The sequence below is a fragment of the Gossypium hirsutum genome, chromosome A05 (assembly GCF_007990345.1).
Source record: "Gossypium hirsutum isolate 1008001.06 chromosome A05, Gossypium_hirsutum_v2.1, whole genome shotgun sequence".
NCBI classification, from domain to species: Eukaryota; Viridiplantae; Streptophyta; class Magnoliopsida; order Malvales; family Malvaceae; genus Gossypium; species Gossypium hirsutum.
This window is the reverse complement of record NC_053428.1, coordinates 24395268-24418360: the sequence shown is the minus strand read 5'-3', so window position 1 is coordinate 24418360 and position 23093 is coordinate 24395268. Positions and strand designations below refer to the sequence as shown.

The 23093-nt window shown below is 31.1% G+C and overlaps 3 protein-coding genes across 7 annotated transcripts; 2 read left to right on the top strand and 1 right to left on the bottom strand.

Annotated features, from left to right (window-relative positions):
* The first annotated feature begins 5024 nt into the window (after window positions 1–5024).
* On the top strand, window positions 5025–10411 carry LOC107924271 (nitrate regulatory gene2 protein). The gene is made up of 5 exons (XM_016854631.2): window positions 5025–5399; window positions 5567–7171; window positions 7422–7630; window positions 8492–8715; window positions 9116–10411. The coding sequence occupies exons 2-5, from the start codon at window positions 5572–5574 to the stop codon at window positions 9906–9908; spliced, it is 2826 nt and encodes a 941-aa protein (XP_016710120.2). The 5' UTR covers window positions 5025–5399; window positions 5567–5571; the 3' UTR covers window positions 9909–10411.
* Window positions 10412–13092: 2681 nt separating this feature from the next.
* On the top strand, window positions 13093–18182 carry LOC107924246 (protein disulfide-isomerase). Of its 4 annotated transcripts, none has more exons than XM_016854600.2 (11): window positions 13093–13447; window positions 14212–14242; window positions 14336–14623; window positions 14715–14903; window positions 15230–15355; window positions 15627–15764; window positions 15844–15963; window positions 16169–16286; window positions 16908–17020; window positions 17599–17791; window positions 17900–18182. In XM_016854600.2, the coding sequence occupies exons 1-10, from the start codon at window positions 13272–13274 to the stop codon at window positions 17785–17787; spliced, it is 1488 nt and encodes a 495-aa protein (XP_016710089.1). In that variant the 5' UTR covers window positions 13093–13271; the 3' UTR covers window positions 17788–17791; window positions 17900–18182. The 4 variants fall into 4 exon arrangements, with proteins under 4 accessions (XP_016710089.1, XP_016710090.1, XP_016710088.1 ...); XM_016854601.2 differs by having other exon boundaries at window positions 17599–17796; XM_016854599.2 differs by having other exon boundaries at window positions 17599–17800.
* Window positions 18183–19099: 917 nt separating this feature from the next.
* On the bottom strand, window positions 19100–22699 carry LOC107924248 (two-component response regulator ORR4). Of its 2 annotated transcripts, XM_016854602.2 has the most exons (5): window positions 22286–22681; window positions 22094–22188; window positions 20232–20309; window positions 19499–19566; window positions 19100–19403 (listed from the first exon to the last, which is right to left on the bottom strand). In XM_016854602.2, exons 1-5 carry the CDS (start codon window positions 22461–22463, stop codon window positions 19301–19303), a joined length of 522 nt encoding a protein of 173 aa, XP_016710091.1. In that variant the 5' UTR covers window positions 22464–22681; the 3' UTR covers window positions 19100–19300. The 2 variants fall into 2 exon arrangements, with proteins under 2 accessions (XP_016710091.1, XP_016710092.1); XM_016854603.2 differs by lacking the exon at window positions 19100–19403 and having other exon boundaries at window positions 20232–20266; window positions 22286–22699.
* Window positions 22700–23093: the final 394 nt, after the last annotated feature.

Here is a 23093-nt window from a genome sequence, read left to right as displayed (position 1 = left end):
TTATCATCTCTACTCTTTTTTTATACAATGCCTAAAATTACTCATAGTTAGGGGTGTTCAAATTTCGGTTAAAACCGAATTAAACCGCTGAATCGATCTAATTCAGTTAATTGATCGGAGGTCAGTTAATGACATTTTAGAAGTTTAATTATCGATTAATTCAATTCGAAATCAGGTAATTAACCGAACTTAATAATTAATAATACAATTTATATGTAGTTTCAATTCAGTTAAATGAATATAATCAATTTATTTTTTTATATGTTTTATACTTGTTTTAATAAAAATAAAAAATATATATATTTTTTGGTTCGGTTAAATTTTTTTTAAAGATTTCAATTCGATTGACGATTAAAAGATTAAAAAGTTCAGTTAATTCAACTAATACTAGTCCGGTTTGATTAACCAAACAATTAACCGTTTAAACATCCCTACTTATAGCCCCTCCTCAACTCTTAAATAGAAGGATAATGCATTTTAGTATGCTCGAATCTACATCCTTCTGCACAGACAATAATATAGAAATTACTCAAATTTTTATAATGTAGAAATTACTCAAATTTTTATTATATAGCGGCATTTTAAAGAAACAAAAAATTGATAAAGTATTGGTCCAAAAAGTACATAGATGTAACCCAATGTTATTGGCTTCCTTAATTAGCAAGTAAGCTAAAAAAAACTATTGTATTTCTTTGGACCCCCCCCCCCCAAAAAAATCTAATGAAATTATTTATATTCTCCAATAAAAGCATCTGTTTGAAAAAATATATATACTTATTTTTAATATTAAATTTACGCGTATTTGTGTTGAAAATAAAGCCAGTATTTGATTCCAATTAAAGACAAAATTCTTGGGAATTCATTTATTAATATTATTCTATAAAATTGGTTGGGTGGAGCGACTTCCTTAGGTTTTTTTCCAAATTTCTGAATTCTATGCTGAAAAATTAATTACTTTTGAATTTATTATTTTCTGTGAAGAATTTATATTTAATTAAACCTCGTAAAGGGAATTCCAACAAACAAAACTCTCAACTGTATCATTAGAATTTTAAATTTTACAAGTGGGTTTATTTAAATATATCTTTTAGAAAATAAAATAAAATATATACGGCAATCTTCTTTTTGAAAATTACTGTGTCGTAGCAATTGAAAGTAGACAAAAGTTGATTCAACCTATGACTGCCACCATTTCTATAGACTTCACATTTACGAGAAATGAAAGAGAAAATATTAACTGCTTTATTTTATTTTATGTTGATTAAGGATGCCAATTGTCATTATCAAATACCACACCATTATTCTTTTATGAAAATTTCAAAGCTTCCTTTGAGTGTGGAATCCACAACTTCCCCAACCCTTTATACAACAAGCTAAATACAATCCCTAAATTGTTAATTGTTTTTTTTTAAATATCTTCTCCAGAGATTTTTTACTACTCAAAAAAATTAATTACAATTATAATTAAAATTTAATTTAATTATAATTTTATTTTCAAATAATAATTAATCCAATTAGCTTCAACTGCTAAACCATCACTCTTATTTTAAATTAATTTAAACTTCAAAATATTTTAATTATATTGTTAAATTGTCAATGTTATATCACTTAAAAGTGTTTTATTATTCAAAAAAATTAAAATAAAAATTTTAAAGAACAATAAATTAGTCGTATAAGTTTTAAATTTTAAATCTAAAAATAAAGTAAAACAGGGAGAGAATGGTAGTTTATGCAAAAGCTTCAAAAATCTCAGAATAATTTTTTTACAACATTCATTTTTATTTGAAAATTCTATTTTAAATTATGACACGTAAGATCTAATATCTATTTTAACTGTTAAATTAATAATTTAAAAATAAAATATCATTAATGGTTTAAAGATATAATGAAAATGTTTTCAAGTTTATGGACTAATTTAAAATGATGATTATTGTTTGGAGATGTTTGATGCAATTAACTATTTTATTTATATGATATTGTGGTATATTATTATTTTTAAAGATATATAAAATATCTATATTACTATATTCATCAATTGATGAGAGACATTATACGTGTAAGTATTTATTATACCATAAGCAATACTTAGACCATGCAATTTGGACCATCGATCTTGAACGTCCCCAAGCCGTCCATATTTTCTAAAAGAAGAATATAAGATTTAATTAAATGGTTCCAAATCTAGAATTAGTTGCTTTTCACAACATCAACATGCACTATAAATAAGTAGTTCATAGTTTAGTCATTATAATGATAATTAAGATCATAAATAATATATCTAAATAATTTTAATTACAATCAAACATTATAAATTATAATCATAATTTGTAAGATCGAAACTTAAATGATGTGTAAATTTTTTAGTTTAAAAATATCATCATAATGTGAATTTAAACCCATTGAGATTAAATACATCTAAGCTGCTAGACATTATCAAGTCTTAATGAAAGGTTAGATCTAAAAGAAGAAGAAGAAGAAATTAGGGTTTAGGGGACAAAGGAGGAATGAGAGATGGTCCTAAATCCAATACAAATAAATAAAAGAAGGCATTCAATGGGTGGTAGGAGCAATGCATATCATAGTAAATGCATGTCATGAATAAACACCAACAAACATTTACTCTATTATCAAAGTTGCATCATCAATGTCTACCCTCTCCTCAAATTCATCCACCTTTCCCGAGGTCGCACTTTGGACATCTATTTTATGAATTTAGTTTCGATTAAATATTTATTAATTTTAATGGTAACAAATTTTGTATAAACGGGATTTTTTTTCCACAAAATCTTGAAATGGTAATTTAATCATTTTGGGTCCCACATATTCTTTTCACTTAATATTTTGGGTTTTTTTTAAGGGTGTGGAGGTGAGTAAAGTTTGATTTGATTTAAAAAATTGAAAATAAATTTGAATTTTAAGTTAATCGTATTGAGTTATTCAAATTATTCGAGTCAACTCAAATAAGTGATTTGAGTTTTAAGTTTAAATTGAGTTAAATTTTACCATTCAAGTAACTCGAGTAACAGATTGGTGTAAATTAATACCCTTTTGATCTCTGCTAAATTTTAAAATAAGCAAATTGACCTCTCTTAACAAAAATTACAAAAAAATATTCAAAATATTTATAAAAATTCCAATATTTATATTTTTCAAAAATTATAATTTTTTTAAAAAAATCAAGTTAACAAAATTAAAAATTTTCTAAAACAATAATTTCAGAGATTTAAATAAGTTAATTAATGAGTTAAGGTTATCGTACTGAAGTATTATTATTATTATTATTTTGTTTTGAAAAAAGATTCAAATATATATGGTTTCAAATTTACGTGCTTTAACATAAAATTAGTTATACGGTAACAATATTTTAATTTGACATGTTTAATTTTTTAATTTAACTCGAACAATTTCACTCGATTTGACTCGATTCAATTCATAAAAATTTTTAAATTGAGTTAGGAGGATAAAATAGGACTCGTCAACTCGAATTTTTTTCACTCGATTCGGTCGAACGCTCTAGTAGGGTGTCTCATTTTAAGATTTCCAGTATTAAATTAGTTTGCGTAAATTTTAAAATTATACATTAATTTTGATTTAAGTTCAAATTTAACATGCGAATTCTGATTTGGTGTAATTATACATATGAAATTTTGATTGTAATTCAAATGTATATATGAAACTTTGATTTTGATTCAATTATACATATGTAAAGAAATAAATGCATTAATTTATTTTATATTGGATAAATAAAATTATTTGTGCATGCAATATATAAATATAAAATGATGCTATATCGATAATTAGGTTAATAGTTTGTGAGAATTTAATCAAATCAATATTTCATATATATAATTGCACAAAATCATAGTTCTTATATAAAATTAAACATTAAACCAAACTTCATGTATTGTTTAGAATTTTATCCCTTTATTTCATTTTTTTCTACAATAGTTATATATAGTTTATTTTATGAAGAACATACTATTATTAATAAGAATTGTGGACAATAATAATATAAAGACATGAGGTATGGTAAAAACGATAAATAAACTGTTACAAATTAATGCACAAATTTCGTATCTACAAAGTAATCTCTAAAGAAGAGAAAGACAAATTGACAATAAGTGCAACATTAGAATAATTCAAAAACAAACTAAAGATACATCAATTTGACCAATTTGCTGAAATTTACATCTTAGCCTTGCCATCCTAACGATGAACATTGATTAACAAAGAAAAAATTGTCAAAAGCCCATAGAGACCTATCATATTAGTGATACACAAAAAATCAAGTTTTAGATGACATATTATTTTCCTCATCTTCTCGAATCTATCACTATCATGATAAAACCCTTCGATAATAGAACCTAATAAATCTAACTGCACCATTATATTGGTAAATCTCATATATTGCTAAAAGATGACTAAAAATTAAAACTAAAAATAGAACCACATTTACTTTTAAAGAAAATAAAGTCGACAAAACAAAACCCATGAAAAATTTGACCAAAATAGAATCACGAAATAGTGAACAAAATTACAATAATATTGACGTAATAAAACTAAAAAACTATGGATAAATTGAAATTAAAAACAAGATAAAATTACGAAAAAATTTAATATTTAAATTATAATACTATCTGTTCAAGGTTAAAATATGTTGCAAGCTTTCGTATTTTTTGTAAAGTTTTAATATAATCTATTGACATAAGTATTGTTGTTAATACTGATGTAGTTTCGATTGTGATAAAACGTATTATAAAACAAATATAATAAAAAAACTATAATAAAGTTATTAAAAATATAATATAATATTTTAAATATTAATGTTGATGATTCTTAAATTATTTTTATTAAAAATTTAATTTAGTTCGATTGAATTTTATTTTTATTGTTATAAAATAGATTATAAAATATATACCATTAGAATTTATAATGAAATTATTTTAAAAAAAAACCATCAGATGGGTTGGATTTCTTTTCAACAGTGATGGTACTGGAAGAATCATAAAACGTATAATCTAAAGGAAAAATAAAATGAAAAATGGTAAATGGGGAGTAATAATGACCAATGTCGGGTTCCACGAGCCTTCTTCTTCGACTTCTTCTCTTTCTGCAACTCCGAGCCCCCTTTCTCTGTAAATCTAAAAACAATATTGTCCTTTTCTATCAAACCCTTCATTGAAAAAAAAAAATTGGCATCCCCACATATACCCTTCACTCATCTCTATAAAAATCATTATTATTATTAATATTATTTTTCTTTGGTGTACTGATTCTGAATTCAATTGCTACAATCCAAACGAGAAAAAAATACCCATATCTCAGTTTCATCAATCTCAAACTATTCTGTCTGTTTTCTCTGCATGGACGGTCATTTCTTGCTCTCACCAATCTCAACGGTCAGATTTATATCATCCCTTTAAGTCCCCTCTTTTTTTTTTTCACTCTCTGTTTCATCACTTCATTCATTTGTCGTTGTGGATTTTTAGTAGTATTCGTTAAACACGCTCTTGGAAATTTTGTTGATAAAAAAATGGTTGTTTTTCTGGGATTGTTTTATGGGCAGGAACCATGAATGGAATTACTGGATCAAGTTTCAATCTGGGTTTTTGTTCTTCTCGTTGTTCTTCTTGTTCTTCTTCTTCAGTTTTGGCTACGGTTTTCGTTGCTAATAGTGTTATTATGGGCTGCGGACCTTCCAAGGTCGATGACTTACCTTTGGTAACTCTTTGTAAAGAACGCAAAGAGCTGATCAAAGCGGCGTCGATTCACCGCTCGGCTTTGGCCGCCGCTCATGTGACGTACTTTCACTCCTTGCGTGATGTTGGTGAAGCAATCCGTAGGTTCGTCGACGAAGAGCTAGTTGTCGGATCCTCTTCTTCAGCTGATTCCCCTGTCCTCACATTGCCTTCTGATGAATTCAAATCCTCGAAAAAGAAAAAGAAAAAAGACGACGATGTTGTCTCCTCTCCTTCAACTTCACTGCCCCATTCCATTGAAGAACACGGTAAAAACGCGGCAAAACACAAAGAAGAAAGTGATGGAGAGGGTTCTCACTTAGATTTGTCATCTGCCTCTCCTTCAATTTCCGGGTCAGGTTCCGGTTCACCTTCGGGTCATGTTGAAATGCACCATGGTTATAGCCATAGCCCAGACCAAGAAGGTCCAGGGCCAGCTCCTTATGGTTACAACTATGGCTATGGTGCTGGTGGGTATGGTGGTTATGGCTATGGATATCCTTACCCTCCCCCTCAAGAAAACTGGGGAACTAATGGTAATTCTTCCTCTTATATGTATTACATGAAGAAATCTGCAACACCTTCTCAATCTTTTGTTTATCAGGAGCCTGAAGGACATTATGGCTATTCAAGTTATCCAAGTGGAGGCTATTTCGGATACCCTATTGGGTCTCAAGAATATGGATACGGGCAGAGGAATTCTCCTCCCGGTCCACCACAACCACCGCCGGCGCCGCCGTCTCCGCCGAGAAATTCGACGTGGGATTTTCTTAATGTGTTCGATACTTTCGATAACAGTGGGTATCCCAGTTACTATCCGGTGTCTAGATATGGTTATGGGTCGACTACGAGTAGTCCGGACTCGAAGGAGGTGAGGGAGAGAGAAGGGATCCCTGATTTGGAAGATGAAACAGAGCCTGAAATGCTAAGAGCTGCTCACAAAGAGAAGAGGAAAATGGTGAAGGAGGAAATGGATCATAATTATAATGATAGTAATCATAAAATTGGGAACTTTGGTGAGGGAACTTCAAAGTCAGTTCAAGTTCAAAAGGTTAATAGTACTGCTGAAGGATCAACTTCAACTTCTAAAGCAGTCTCATCAAGCAAAAGTGAGAGCTTGGAGCCTGGTGATCATATTAATATCAATACAAGTAGTGGAAGTGATACCATTGTTACAAAGAGTTCCGAGGAAGACTTTCCAAAGAGCAAAAGGGTGAGTTTTGAGGTAGAAGAGGCACCAAATTTGGATGTTGACTCTTCAAAGCCTAGTAGTTTGACCACATTGTCCGTCCACGGCACGAGGGATCTCCAGGAGGTTGTGAAAGAGATTAAGGATGAGTTTGAGACTGCCTCTAGTTATGGGAAAGAAGTTGCTGTTTTGCTTGAGGTTGGCAAGTTGCCTTACCAGCAACGTAAAGGAACAGGGTTTAGAGGTGGGTTTTTAGTGTTTTTTGAAGTTAACCCATTGAATATGCTTGGTTAGACTTTGAGATAGAGATGTTTAGAAATTTTTACTATATTGGTATGGTCTGAAAACATTCAGCATTAATTGCAACTGAACGATAGGCTTCTTTATACATACCCTTTGTATCTTTCATGATTGCAACTGTTCAATCTTTGGGTGCATAATTTGTAAGTCATTTACTATGGTGCTTTATTGAAGCTTGCATCTCCTTTGTGCAGTGATCTTTTCCCGGATCCTGTACCTAGTGGCACCTAACATGTTATCATCACCTCCTCCACCTGGACCATCAATACGAATAACTTCTAGGACAATGAAAATGGCAAAAGAATACTGTCAGGTTGTAGAACAGGATGAAAAGCATAGAAATCTTTCATCAACTTTGGAAGAGCTTTATGAATGGGAAAAGAAATTATATAAAGAAGTCAAGGTATGCATAATATATAAATACTGAGAAACTTTTTGCTTCTTTATTTACCAATATGATGATAGTTTTTCTCCTTTGTATCTATTGCTGAATCAATTTATATATTATAGGAGTGAAAAGGCTGTAATCGTATAGCATAATAGTTGTTATTCCATAAGCTATCATATTTTAGTTATTCATTTTTTTGGTGTACTCAAAATGTGATGTTCATTGGATTGTTTGAGGTTCATCTGCTATTTCTTCTGTTTTTGTTATTATTATTTTAATGAACTTTTTACCAGTTTCTGTTATGTCAACTCTTTCTTCCCGAGTAAACAAAAAGCGATTGGTAGTTACTGGATTTGAGAACTTAGAACCCTTGTTCATCCTATTGTCTCGGCTTGTCCAAAATAAAATAAAAAAGTCTCTTCAAAAATTGACAATCTCAATGATTTATTGTCTTTTATTTCTTTTTATATATTAGCCTATCCATAAGATTACGAATGAACTCAATTCCTCTGTTTGAGCTAGAAGAGAATGTACAAAATATTCCTTGACTATTCTAAGTTGTAATTAGTTTCTTATCATTCAACGAGTGCCTTGTATTTCATAAAAATCGGGGGCAACATAAGGCTTTCATAAAGGCCAACCTATCCAATTTTCGGGCATTAAGATGCGTTTCAGTGCGTTAGTAGTCATTAGATGATTCTATATAATCTGGAATCCTTTGATGTGATTCTAGCCCTGTGCCATTTTCTTGCTCATTGGATCAAATATTAATCCCAAGTAACCAATTGCTTGGATGTATTAACTAATTTTCATTCAAAGATGTTTCGAAATAACTCTGGTATGCTTATTGAATGTTTGTTTTTGCCCCAAATTTAGGATGAAGAGAGGCTACGGGTTATTTATGAGAAGAAGTGTAAGAGACTTATTATGTTAGATAACCAAGGAGCAGAGTCCAGCAAGATTGATGCAACACGGGCTTCAATAAGAAAGTTGTTGACAAAAATTAATGTTTGTATAAAGGCTGTTGAAGCTATATCAACTAGGATACATAAGCTAAGGGATGAAGAACTGCAGCCTCAGCTTACCGACTTGGTTTATGGGTATTGACTTCTGTTATTTTCCTAGTTAAAATTGATAATTCTTGTGCTTACCAAGTAGTTATCTTCATGAATCATAGTGCTTTACTTGTGGTTTTCATTGAATCACAATTAATATGGTTCTGCTACAGTGCATGCAGAACAGTTTTATCTTCTAGTTTTAGATGAATTCAATTATATTCTGTAGTGATGTTGAATCATGCATCTACATGATGATACTTGTATGTATTGGAACTACGCGGTTCTTTCCTTATATCATCGTGCAACTTCTTGTGGGGGAGATGATTTAGTCAGTGTGTTTGGAGGTAGTCTATGTGTTTAGGGTTATCTTTCATGACAACTGAGTGCAACATTTTACTTCTCGGGGTTCTTTTGTAATGATACGTGGCCTTCAATTTTGCAGGTTGATAAGAATGTGGAAGTCCATGCTTAGCTGTCATCAGAAACAGTTCCAGGCCATAATGGAGACCAAAGTTCGATCTTTAAGAGCAAATACCGGTTTTGAAAGAGATTCGGGTTTGAAAGCTACTATTGATCTTGAGATGGAGCTTTTGGACTGGTGCACTCGCTTTAATAATTGGATTAACACCCAAAAGGCATATGTTGGGTCCTTGTACGAGTGGCTCATGAGATGCATTCAACGCGAACAGGAAATAACTGCTGATGGAGTTGCTCCTTTCTCTCCAGGCCGAGTTGGGGCACCGCCAATTTTTGTAATTTGCAACGATTGGTACCAAGCGATGGATAGAATTTCAGAAAGAGGTGTAGCAAATGCCATGCGGAATTTTGCTTCCAGCCTACACCAGTTATGGGAAAGGCAAGACGAGGAGCAACGACGGAGGACCAGAGCACAATATCTCTCGAAGGATTTCGAGAAACGACTTAGGGAATTGCGGTTACAGAGGCAGAGGATGGAGCAGGAGCAAGAATCATTGGATAAAACTGCAGTTTCCAAGGTTCCTTCCGAAAGTGGAGTTTCGCCACTGGATGACCTCAAGGTGGATTTGGATTCTATGAGGAAGAAATTAGAGGAAGAGAGAACCAGGCATAAGGATGCCATCAAATTGGTTCACGATGCTGCTTCAAGTAGCTTACAAGCTGGTTTGGTCCCAATCTTTGAAGCCTTGGGCAACTTTTCCTCGGAGGTTTTGAAAGCACACGAGCAGGTCAGACTTGAAAATACTGCAGTCTCCTAGCTTTGATGATATCTCCCATGGAAGAAAGCTTGCCCTTGTTTATGTACATCACTTGCCATGGAAGAGTGATGGATATGGCTATGTACTCCGTGTGGGGCATATACATTTTTTCCCAATTTTTTCTTGAAGAGTTCACGGAAGTCATATCTCCATACTACATCAAACACAGATATCAATATGGGTGCGGAGACAACAGAAAATGACCTTAAATGAACTTGTTTGGGGTGGGGGTGTTGTAGAATTATTGATATAAAACTGAAAGTTCGCAGAAAGAAGTTGTATCCCAGAAGATCTTTAACTTGAAAACCTTAAATCCCCCAATGTTGATTAAAATTAACCTCCTGAATGATATAGTTAGGTAGTAGGTTTTGTACAGGAAAATATTCATTTATTGATTGATTGGTTGTAAGTTAAACTGTATGAGAGGAAGATTGTAGTTAGAAGTAGACATATATTGTAGATCAGTGACTTCAAAAATTATATATTTTTTGACTTGTTAGATATATAGAAATAGTTATTTTTGTTCTTGTTAAAACAATCTTTGTTTGCTATGATTCTGCCATTATTAGGAATTTGAGCTCCAAAACCATTATTCTGCCATTTATGTTGGTTTTGAACATCCCTTCTGGAGGTGGCTTTTTGGGTCCCCCCCCTTCCCCCCGGGGGAAGATTTCAGTGTGTCACTATTCATCTTCATTGTTGAATTTCTTTTTATGATAATAATATAATTAATTGTGAAATAAAATTACAATTTAAAATATTGTTAAAAAATTAACTATTGTAACAAGATTATTACTAATAAATAACAAGATTGTCTATGTTTCTAGGTTCGTAATTATTTCTTCCAACAATATTGTCTCTAAGATTTGAACTTATGTTTTTCTCTTCAAAATATAATGTATCTTACCATTACACCTAACCACTTGCTGGTATTTTACATAATTATTTTCACCCAAATTAACATCCCCTATCATTATTTTTCTTATAATGACGGTTTCATATTTGGTTACTTTATTTATTTCTTAGTACCATTGAAATTAATTTTACTATCAAAGATATATTTTCTACTATTATCAAATTAGAGTGATTACTTTATTTTTCTTATCATGATGGTTTCATATTTGGTTGCTTTATTTATTTCTTAATACCATTAAAATTAGTTTTACAATTACCAGATATAAAAAACCATATATCATATATTTTTCATCAAATAAGTTATTGTAAAGAGACTTCAAATCCCTTAGTGAAACAAGACAAAATATTTGCTATTTTCATAGCTTCTTATCATGTCAGTATAACATATTTTCTATAACAAACCATATACACATAAAGGTATTTCATATATTTTAGTACATAGTCACATTAGAGGACCACCGATTGTCCAATCTTTGGACTATAACATTATACATTTATACACCCTTTATCAATGATATTATTAGTCATTTTCTGACTATGATTAAAATCATATTTATCACCTAAAACTGGTCAAATACTCACTAGATCTTTTGGTTATGACTTTCAAAGTAAATTTCAAATTTTACAACATCTCAAAACGAACCATGAGATTATAGATCATATCTAAGTCATATATAAAATTACGTGCGCCATCATTAAGCATGACATTAATTTTAAATATACGATTATCACGTTCACATTCTCACTAGAATATTTTATACTAGAATAGTTGTCTTTATATAAGCTAAAATTTCCACTATTCTACTTAACAAGAAAAATTAGCTATCCAATTTTCAAATAACTTATTTTATTTCTAGTCAAAACCACTCCAGCTTCGACATTTATAACATAGACTAAAAAATGTGTAATCGTATATAAAACACATTTAGCTTATGATTATTTTAAATTAACCAAGATTACTCATATTATAAGATTATCTACAAATTTTGAGTTTTAGTAATTAATACACTTAAAATATGTCTTATCGACAATATTCAAATGCTAGTTATTAATAACGTGATTCAAATAAACAAATAAATTTATATATCATGAAAAATGTTTTTATACTAAAAAGTTTCACTCTCAAATTGGACGGAAAGAATTAAATTTCAACTCTACAAACTTATTATCTATTTATAATGCACTAATAGGTGCCTAAGTGTCTATTTAAAACATCAGTTTTCAAGTTAAACTTTTTAGTTTCAAGAGATCATTTCAATCCAACATTTTGAACGTAATTATTGAATTCAATAACACAACTTTTTTATTTGGGAAGGTTCTCTCAAATGATTATAATGCTTCTATTGGATAGCAATCTATTTAATTATTGTTCAGATCTGTTAATATATCCTTTCCCAATTGTGTATTTTCATTCTATCCATTTTATTTCTTTCTTCTTTTTCTTACACGATATATGACATATATTATATAATTTGTTTATATCAATCATAATTATGCATGTTAAAAATATCATGCATATGATAAACATATTAATTAACTTAACTAATGAGATCTAATTTATGCAACATGACATACATTCATCCGATAAATATTTCTTCTAAATTAAAATTTGATAAGATCACTAACTTCGATGCAATCACATTTCTCGATAGTCATTCAATAGTACCATTCTTTTCGTGTCATGTGAATGTGTGGTAAATAAACACGTTGTGTTTAATTTCTCATAAATTACGAACATAGAACCTTAAAATTGTTGGTGTGTAGGGATAAAAATAAATTTATGAGAATTAATAAAGGCTTCAAGGCGTGTATCAGTGCCAATTTCTTTAAGGTTCTATTCGTCTCCACCTATATTTTACTGTACAAGAGCGTTATTGACAAATTAATCTCGAGAATATAATGAAGCCCAATAACTATAAACATTTTATACTGACAAAAATAATTTACTACATATTGAGCAGAGCATATAAAAGTCAATTTATATAAAAAGTTTCTACACTAATTCTATATAAAATAATTTAGGAATAATAAAGATAGGGAAGAATGAAAAGAAAATGTTTTTATTTTTTTATTTTTTGGTATATTATATAAGTAGAAGTTGTATTTATAAGAATTCTCGTGTATATTCATAAACATATAAATATAATTATTTAATAGATATTTAGATTGTAACACAAATTTATAAAATTTAATACAAAATTAAACTTTATGTAGTTTTTAGATTTATTAAAATAAAAAGAAAATAATAGAATCAAATGTAAATTGGGTTTTTAAGCCTCATTCTCATCACCGCGTACTCCAGAGCGTGACGTACCAAACTATCAATACGATGTTTTTGTCTTCCTTCGGTTTCCAAAGTCTTTGATGTCATTCCATTAAAACCCTATAAATCTAGTCACTGAAAGAAAGACAGATAGCGAAAATTTGAGGAGAGAGAGAGCATCGGTAATGGCGAGAAGTGTTTCAGTTTGGTTTGCTTTGTCCGCATTCTTATGCTCTGTAACGGTGATCTCAGCTGAACAGAGCAGTGAAACGAAGGACTTTGTTTTGACTTTGGATCATTCCAACTTCACCGACACTGTTAGTAAGCACAAATTTATCGTCGTCGAGTTTTACGCTCCTTGGTAAGCCTCTCATATTTTTTTTTTCATTTTTCGGCTAATTTTTCTTCTTCTTATTTTTTTGGATCTTAGTTTCGTGAAAATAACAGAGGCTGCAAGTGCATGCTATGAGTTTAGTTGTTGATTTAGAAAATAGGGAGTCTAAATATAGTTGCTTTTTGAAAGTTTTTTAGTGCATTTTACAGTTTATTACCCGATCTTATTTTTCTTGAGAAGTTTTCAATTCGAGTAGTTAAGATTTGAGATTAGTGACCGATTGTAGGAGTGCTTGATTGAAGTTAGCTATTAATACGAAAATTGATTGCTTATCTTGAAATGATCGGTTAATTGATTACTTATCGGGTTCTCGAAGGAATCATTTGCTTTTGGAAGCAGAGATATTCTCACAAGAAATGATATAATGTTTTCGCAATTTGAGGTTATTGTGAAGAATCCTCGTCTTTTCTTGTTATTAAGTATTGGTTTCGATCTGGTAAGTAGTTAAGTTTGACCTTTTTTCTAAAATTAAAATGTAAGGTGCAATGTGTCGTATTATGTTGTGATAACATGAAATTTCATAGTAAATAAATCTTGCAAGAATGGTCTACATGTAGATCATTTTGGCTTACTGAAATATGATTTTTTGGATACTTAAAATAATTTATCTAAACAATGCAAACATGAGTCTTCGTTCTGGAGAGATTTAACTTATTTTATTTCATTTTCTTAACATGCCTTGTTAATCTTGTCTTTCTTCTTGGCACTAAATTCTTTTTTCTCTACTTCAGGTGTGGGCACTGTAAGAATCTTGCTCCAGAGGTAAAAAAAAAAAAAATTCCCCAAATTAGTCAAATTTTGTTGATAATTTTCTTAGTTGGCTAATAACAATAAGCCTTTTTGTTTGCGGTGTAGTATGAGAAAGCAGCATCTATATTGAGTAAACACGACCCTCCAGTCATTCTTGCCAAAGTTGACGCCAATGAGGAAGCAAACAAATATCTAGCAAATGAATATGAAGTCAGGGGTTACCCTACACTTAAAATTTTGAGAAATGGAGGAAAGAATGTTCAGGAATACAAAGGTCCACGTGAAGCTGATGGTATTGTGGAGTATTTGAAGAAACAAAGTGGTCCTGCTTCTGCTGAACTAAAGTCAGCAGAAGATGCCAGTAATCTTATTGATGGCAAGAAGATAGTAGTTGTAAGCTCTCTTAGAATTGTTTTCTCTTCTGTTTCCATTGGTTTTTGGTGACGAAGTTTAGCTGATATGTAGATATATGTTCTAATTCCAGGTTGGGGTGTTCCCAAAATTCTCTGGCGAAGAGTTTGAGAGTTATATGGCACTTGCTGAGAAATTGCGTTCTGATTATGAATTTGGTCATACTTTGGATGCTAAGCACCTTCCCCGTGGTGAATCGTCAGTGACCGGCCCTGTGGTCAGACTTTTCAAGCCTTTTGATGAACTCTTTGTTGACTTCAAGGTAATCTTGAGCTAGACCTAGAAAGTTTGGACAATACAATTACATAACATGGGGAGAATAACTAAAACAGGACATTACACAAAAATAAGACCGTGTCAAAATCTATACAGCACAAATTGTTAAGTGATCAAAATCTATGTAAGTATATGATCCGCAAACATAATATTGACGTAGAGTACATGAACTTGACATGAAGACACAAATTGCCAAATCTATTTGGAGCATCAACTATATTCTAGATCATCATTGATATACAAATTCATTACTGTTGTTAGCTACCTTTGCACTCTTTGCAATTTGCTTTTACAAAAGCATTTTTCTTTCAGGACTTTAATGTGGAAGCTCTAGAGAAGTTTGTTGCAGAATCTAGCATGCCTCTTGTTACCCACTTTAACAAGGACCCAAGCAATCACCAATTTTTTATCAAGTTCTATAACAGTCCCAATGCTAAGGTAAATTTACACATCCGGAATTTCATTCCTTTATCACCTAGTCCTTATACACAGTGAAGGAAGACAGTGTGGCTGGCATTTGTTTGATAACAAGCGTTGTATTGGAATTCTTATTTTTTTCATGTTTTCTACTTTCGTCATGCACTTTGGACTGTGATATTGAGTTCTTTATCAGCTTGCTCTTCCTTATATATCATTTTGGTTTGATTGTCATAACTTGTTCAGTACATCCTTTAAGTTCATCTACTAATAGAACTTCTGAATCTGTTAGGCTATGTTGTTTGCAAACTTGAGTGTTGAAGGTATTGATTCTTTAACTTCAAAATATCGTGAAGTTGCTGAGCAATTCAAAGGACAGGGAATTGGTTTCCTTTTGGGTGATCTTGAGGCTAGTCAAGCTGCCATCCAGGTTAGTATCTACTCAAATATGGCAGTATGCTTATTGCATTTGCCACAGTAGTCTAATTCTTTTTTTGGTTGGAAAGCAGTATTTTGGAGTTCAAGAAAGCCAAGTACCCCTAATCATCATTCAGAATAATGATAGGAAGAAGTATTTGAAACCAAATTTGCAGGCTAATGACATTGCACCTTTTGTGAAGGATTACAAGGTAATTTATTCACTAGATTTAATGTACCGGTTTGAAATATGATAAACCTTAATACTTTTTTAATCAAAATTTTGGTATAATTGCAACTTTCTGTAACTTGCACTGGTTAAGGTCATGAGTTATTGATAGGAGATGTAGCTGTGAGTTAAAGAGATATTTGCGGTTTGTCCTCTATTTGCTGTTTGCCTAAAGTACTCTTCTGCAGGAAGGAAAAGTTCCACCATATCTCAAGTCTGAACCTATTCCCGAGGAGAATAAGGAACCTGTAAAAGTGGTGGTTGCTGACACCCTTGAAGACATGGTTTTCAAATCAGGCAAAAATGGTGTGTTTTCCCCCTTTACCATTTAGTCATGGTTTACTTGCCTATGTTTTTTTCTTTTTGTTAGGCTTGGCATTAGAAGGTTTTATCATGTAGAGGGCATGATGGATGCTTAGAATTGCAGACATTGTTTTTATCTGACAGTGTTGAATCTTGAATTTGGAATGAGTTCATATTTGTGTATAGCTTCTTCACAGTCCAATAGTCAGTGTACCCCTTCTATTGAAAATCTGTTGGTACCTCTAGAATCAGCAAATCCTTGTAATGAACTGTCTGGAAGAATATTTAGTACAAGGTCTCTTGCTTTCCTTCTTTTTCCAAAACAAAAACGGTCTCAGAACATGATGAGTAGATGGGTTACTTCATGTTGGTGCTAAGATAAGAGATAGTTGTGTGAAGCTAAAATTTTAATTTATTAGAAGTTGATGGCTTAGTCTTTTTTTCATTTTGAGGAGCCATCTAGTCAAATATTTTGCAGGTCTTTAAGTTAGGGACTTGAATTATGTTTCAAATTTCAAAAGAATTTGATAGAGCTTTCAAGCAATTTGCAGCTGTTGGAGTGAGATCAAGATTTTCTGAAATCACCATCCATGATAAAATGATATTAATATTTTCTTTCTGCAGTTCTGCTTGAGTTTTATGCCCCTTGGTGTGGACATTGCAAGAAATTGGCCCCAATCTTGGATGAAGTTGCTGTTCATTATGAAAAAGATGATAATGTTTTGATTGCAAAACTTGTAAGTTTCTATAAGCTTTGTTGGTTTTAATAGGTGAGCGTATTGCATATTGAATATTTTCTATGTTTTGGTCCGATGAAGTTTTTAGCAATAATGCTAGAAACTGCTTTAAAACGAAAGGTTTTAGTGGACTATTGTTGGTAGAATTGTCTCCGAGAACACCAGGATGAATTCTTTTTTTTCCTTTAGTTGGTGGCAGCATTTCCACTGATTTTTGACAGATTATTAGGAATATTTCTTTTTCAATAGATAGAATGGTACTTTAGAGATATTAATTGTTGCAGGGACCCGCATCTCCTATTAGTTCTGTTGACATCGTGTATGTTAAATTTATGTTGCTGTGGCTCCTCATTTTTATTGAAGTACCTATGTTTGTGCATATCTGTAGATGGATACAACCCTTTAGGGACCTTTCAATTATATAGAAAAAAAAAATACTGGAAAAAAAATAAACAAACCAATGGTGGACATATGTCCAACATACACACTTCCTAAATCCAAGTAACAAAATGTTCAAATTACCTATTACCTTTTGGGAAGATTATTTGACCTATATGCTTCTCCATTATTCTTTGTAGGATGCCACTGCAAATGATATTGTGGGTGAGAACTTTGATGTTAGAGGTTACCCAACCATTTACTTTAGATCAACTAGTGGAAACATAACTCCTTATGAGGGCAATAGGACCAAGGAAGACATCATCAACTTCATTGAAAAGAACAGGGATAAAACAGCCCAACAAGAGTCGGCAAAGGATGAGCTCTGAACAGGCAGGGCAGGTTTCTTACAAGTACTGCTGTCCTTTTTAATCTAATAGTATAATCTTATTTTAGCACTCAAATCTGCTGAAATTATTTAATCTGTTTTTTTCTTTGTAGGAGCTCAACAACATAACTATACCACATATTTGGTATGTGCATTTGCAGTTTTATACAGAAATCAACTGAAAGATGGTGGAACTTCTTCCCTCACCTCCTTCCCTTTTAGTTCAATGAATCTCTTTTAATATTAAAAAAAATCTATGAAATAATGCAGACGTGTTTTTTGGACTTTTCGTGTTGTAATTCATTGTAGTTTTCAGTATACCGTTAGTTGTGACAGTTACCTCGTCGGCAGGAAACTTCCGAGCAAGTTAAATATAGAGAGGATGCTTTGCATTTATTCTCCTTTGTTCCCCCTTTCTTTTCCTAATGTTCAGTCGCTGTTGCTTTGCTTTAATGGGTTTTTAAGTGTGGAAATAGTTGGTTAGGAAGCTAATTTAAGTTGCCTAGGGAATAGCTGTTTGTCTGATAGACGCTTTCTTTCCAGTCAAGATTTTGAAGAGCCAAGGTCTGTGTAACTCCGAAATCAATATACATATATTCATCAGGGGTATAGTGTTGGATATATGTATGCTTATTGCACAAGTGAATACAGTTACTTAGGGGAAAAAAAGTTGGAGCAAGTAAAACAAACCTAAGTCTCTCTTCCTTTTCCTCCCCTGAACAGTTTAATTTAAAACCGGAACCCTGAAATTGGTCTTACCGTGTAGATTATAAATTCAGCAAACATGAAAAATGGTGATTATAATGTATCTATCTTCAGGCCCACCTGTAGGAACCCAAACCCAACCTCAGCCAGCAAGCAAAATATGTCTTCAGATGTTGACATTCCCTCGGACTTGGGACTTGGGACTTGGATGATAATCGTAGTTGAGATTTTAATCGAAACGTTTTTAAGGCTTTTTAAAGTTTCCAACATAAGAAAGATTACTGAAACAACTAGGTATAATCCGAAAAATAAAATATGAATCGTGACGTAAATACATGAATTATCATTATCAACATTCATATAAATTTATAATATTGGTTATAACATAATAAAATAATACAAACTCTCTGTAAATATACAGATTGTTATATTTATAAGTTTTAATTTAGAGATATTAATTACCAAATATGAAGAAAGTATGGTTATGAAGAAAGTATGGTTTTCATGTTATCGAAAATACTCGACTAATTACGTATACATTATTAGTATATAGCTATTTATATAAAAATCTTAATATTTGAATACAGATATTTAATTACACAGATTAATGAAAATAAATCCAGAAATTTTAGATTAGCACAATAGCATTAACCAAGTAAGCAGTGCTCCTAATATATGTAACAAAATACTTTATACACTAATTTTCATGCTAGTAGTGCTGGTCGTTTCATTTGTTTAGGGTTTAACGTGAGAAGATAAAATATTAGGGTAGTATCTCTTGCTAAAAGTAATGATGGTACGTAGTAGAGCTAAGAGTGAGGAAGGGATTTGAGAAGGTGAGCTTGAATTTTGTGTAGGTCTGATAATTGAAGAGGCTTTAACATGAATTCTTCTGCTCCTCCTTCTAGGCACCTGCTTTCATTTTCTTTCTTTAATTAATTCCATTTTTTTACCTCTTTTTTTTCTCTTAAAAAAAAAAGAGATGAACATGATCATCATGAACTTACATGCTTATTCTTGAAGGTACATTCTCTGATGACATCACCACCACCGGTACGTCTTTCCAAGAAGATCCCTACAGTTGTAAGTAAATACTAAGTTATTATCACCTTGAAATTATGAATTTGAAAAATATATAGTAATCTTAGAAATTTTGACTCTTTAATTCAGTTTTTTTGTTTTGGATCTGGTGATTGGTCTAAAAACCTCGACCATTGGATTGGTATAATTGAAAATCGATAAATTATTCATCCCAATGTTATATAAGAATCAGATATTACTATTCCAACTACAATAGATTCAATTAATATTTTTTTAAATAAAAAATCAATTTTCAAAAAAATTTAGATGTGATAAATTCTTAATCCATAACCTTTTAGAATTATAATAATATAATAAAAGTGAATTCAAATTGTAACCTATTGGTCGAGTATTCGAGTATTCACCTTCTTTAAAAATAATTTAAATTTAAGTCGTTTATTATATAAAAAATAAAAATAAAAATAAAACAAGTATACATTTAAAGTATTTTTACCATTAAAATTATTTAAAATGATATTTAGATAAACAGGACACGATCGATTAAATTAAAGATTCAGAAAAAAAAACCCCGTGGATTTTGATTTTTGATCTGATTTTCTAAAACATGAGAGAGCACCCAAGTTCCAATATTTATAAATGAAAAATAAATATAGAAAGTGATCATTATATAGTAATATCATTAAGGGGGATTGAGTTGACCTTGATACGTTTGAGTAAATCATAGCCGCTCGTTCCTGGCATAGAAAAGTCTGTCATTATTAAGTTGACTTTATGTCCCTGCGTTTCCTCCAATAGCACAATAAATTTCAGAAAAATATATATCAAAACTAATAAGTAATTTTAAGAGTGATGCATTTGACAAAATAGTAATTTTGATTTAAATTAAGTTATTTAATTTTCGAAAAATAATAAATCAGTCGCTAAGTTATTAAAAAGTAATAAATCAATCAGTCATTAACATTTTTCGTTATAGGTTTAACGTAACAACTAACGTGACCAATTACTTGTCACGTTGGACATGAGTTGGACATGAGGAATTGAAGGGTCTTCTTCTTCGCCTCTTCTTCTTCTTCAACTAATCAACAAAATTAAAATTTGCCAAATAAAACCTATGGCATTTTTAAGGTTGTTGACCCTTGCCACTACCATAGTTGCTACTATTGCCTCTACTCTATATTCCACTTTTCTGTTCTTTTATTCCTCCTCCTCTTCTTGCAATTTTTCTCATTTCCCTCAAGAAACTAACAATCTAATTTCTTTTTCATTTATATAAAAACCGAAACCTAAAGCAAAACTTTGAAAAAATTGGAGAGGGAGAGGGTTAATTGCTTCCTCCACCATCTAAAATCTTTGATGGTTAAAAGTGAAGTTACAACATACAACTATTTTCAAGTATAGAAAGAAGAACGTAGAAAGTGACGGATATTTAATTAAAAGAAGAATAAGGTCAGAGATGTAGGAAGAAGAAGTGTGGCAGCCATAACAATTAGTTGAGGTTCAAAAAAGGGTTCATCTTCAAAATTTTAAGGTTAAAAGAAATGTCTTCACCTTCAAAAATCTCAAATCTCAAACCCTAATTTCCAATTCAATCAATAATTGTTTCATATTTGATGAGCTCTCTTAGAAATGCTTTCAAAATTGTCCCATAGAAATCCCAAATCTCTTGTGGCTGGTTGAATAGGTTTTTTGTTCAAATCTCTATGGTTGGTTGAATGGACAGAAGAAGAGAAAAAACTTGATTTACGTGAATGGGTTTTGGAGAACTGTTAAATAAAATGGAGTAGCGTGAAAGAAAAAGGACGACATCTCTATTTCTTCTTCTTCTCCTCTTCTTCTACTGCCGAGTTAGGGTTCTTAATTTGGGGCTATTTAAATGATAGCAAGCACTCTAACTACTCTGTTAAATGCCATGCCACTTTTCCCTTACCTTTGTGATGGAAAGTGGTTAAAAATATTAATTTGTTATTTTTTGAATAACTGAATTAAAATTAGAGTGACTATTTTGTCAACTACATCAAAGTTGAGTAACTGTTGGTGTAATTTACCCTTCAATATAGTGGTTAAGTACTTTTTTTTTTGGTTATCCTCTCTTCTATCACTTTGAAAAATAAATATACATTATCGATTGAGTCTTAAATCGATTGGCATTGATATTGTCGCTAATACAGAAGGACATGAGTTCGAATGCATTGAAGCATATTATCCTCCAATTTAAAAGTTTGGAGGAGTTACAGGTAGTTATAAGATACAATTAATTATGATTGATTATATATATTAAAAAATAAAGATATTATATAAATTTGATACAATAACAAATGATTTATGTTAAATAACCTAATTTCAAATTTAATCCCCGGTCCGTGGCCGTTTTTTAATATAAAAAATACTTCAAAAATATAAAAAAAATTAAAACAAGAAAAACCCCATTTTTAAATCTTTTTAAAGCAGAGAATATTTTGTATTTAAATATATTGAAGTTCACTATCTCTAAATGGTGTAAGATTGAGTCGCGGTATTCTTTTAATAATTAATTTAGCATAAAAAAGGGTTATGATAGAGACCTGATGATGATGTTGGGAAGAAGAAGAAGCAGGAGATGAGTGATGAAGCAAACCCAGATATTCCAACGCTTTTTCCCCAGACTCCACACACGTCACTGCAATTTTATCCAACTTTCATTTCAAAAAAAAAAAAACACCCCCATCTTATTATTTGTTAAGCTTAATTAATTAACAAAAAGGCTGAGGTTATACCTTGGTATGAAGAAGCTTTGAGGAGCTTCTCCAATAATTTCCTGTCAATCACACTGTCATCAACTGCCAATACATGAAACCGCTGTTCTTCTTCTTCCTCTTGCTGCATGATTTCTTCTTCTTCTTGAGGTTGAGGCTGCCTGTCTTGAACGATATTCTCTGATTTCATCAACTCCATTAATGTTAAATCAAACCTTGTAATTGATTATATATATAGTTCGCTAATTATTCCTAGGCCGATCCACCTGATCCCGAAACTCGTCAAAATTTAAATGAGAAACTCTCTCTTTTTTTTCTTCGAGGAAGAAAAGAAGAAGAAAGGGAAGAAGGATAAATAAGGGGAGAATTTAAATGCTGCTTTCGGTGTAATCTGAATGAATGGATGAATAAAGAGTGTGTGTGAGAGAGAGAGAAAATCTTAGAACCCCAACTATACGTATTTTGCCGCTAACAGAAACCACAACACTTAATTTTATTTTATTATATATACGGATTAACATGAATTCAAATGTTTATTTTTTTATTTATGAACCGAAGAAGAGTTATAGATAAGTTTAAATATTACGTAAAAAAATTAAATATAATTAAAATTTATAATAAAATTATTAAAAAAATATTATATATATATATATTAGAAGCATATTTGCTAGAGTTAATAAATAAAAATCATTACTATTTAAAATTTTGTATTTGATTATTAATACTATGAAAGAGTCATGTTATCTGCAATATAATTATGATTTGTTTCTACCTGTTAATTTCAACATTAAATATTTGGTAAATCTCAAGTGTATCGAATAAAATTAAT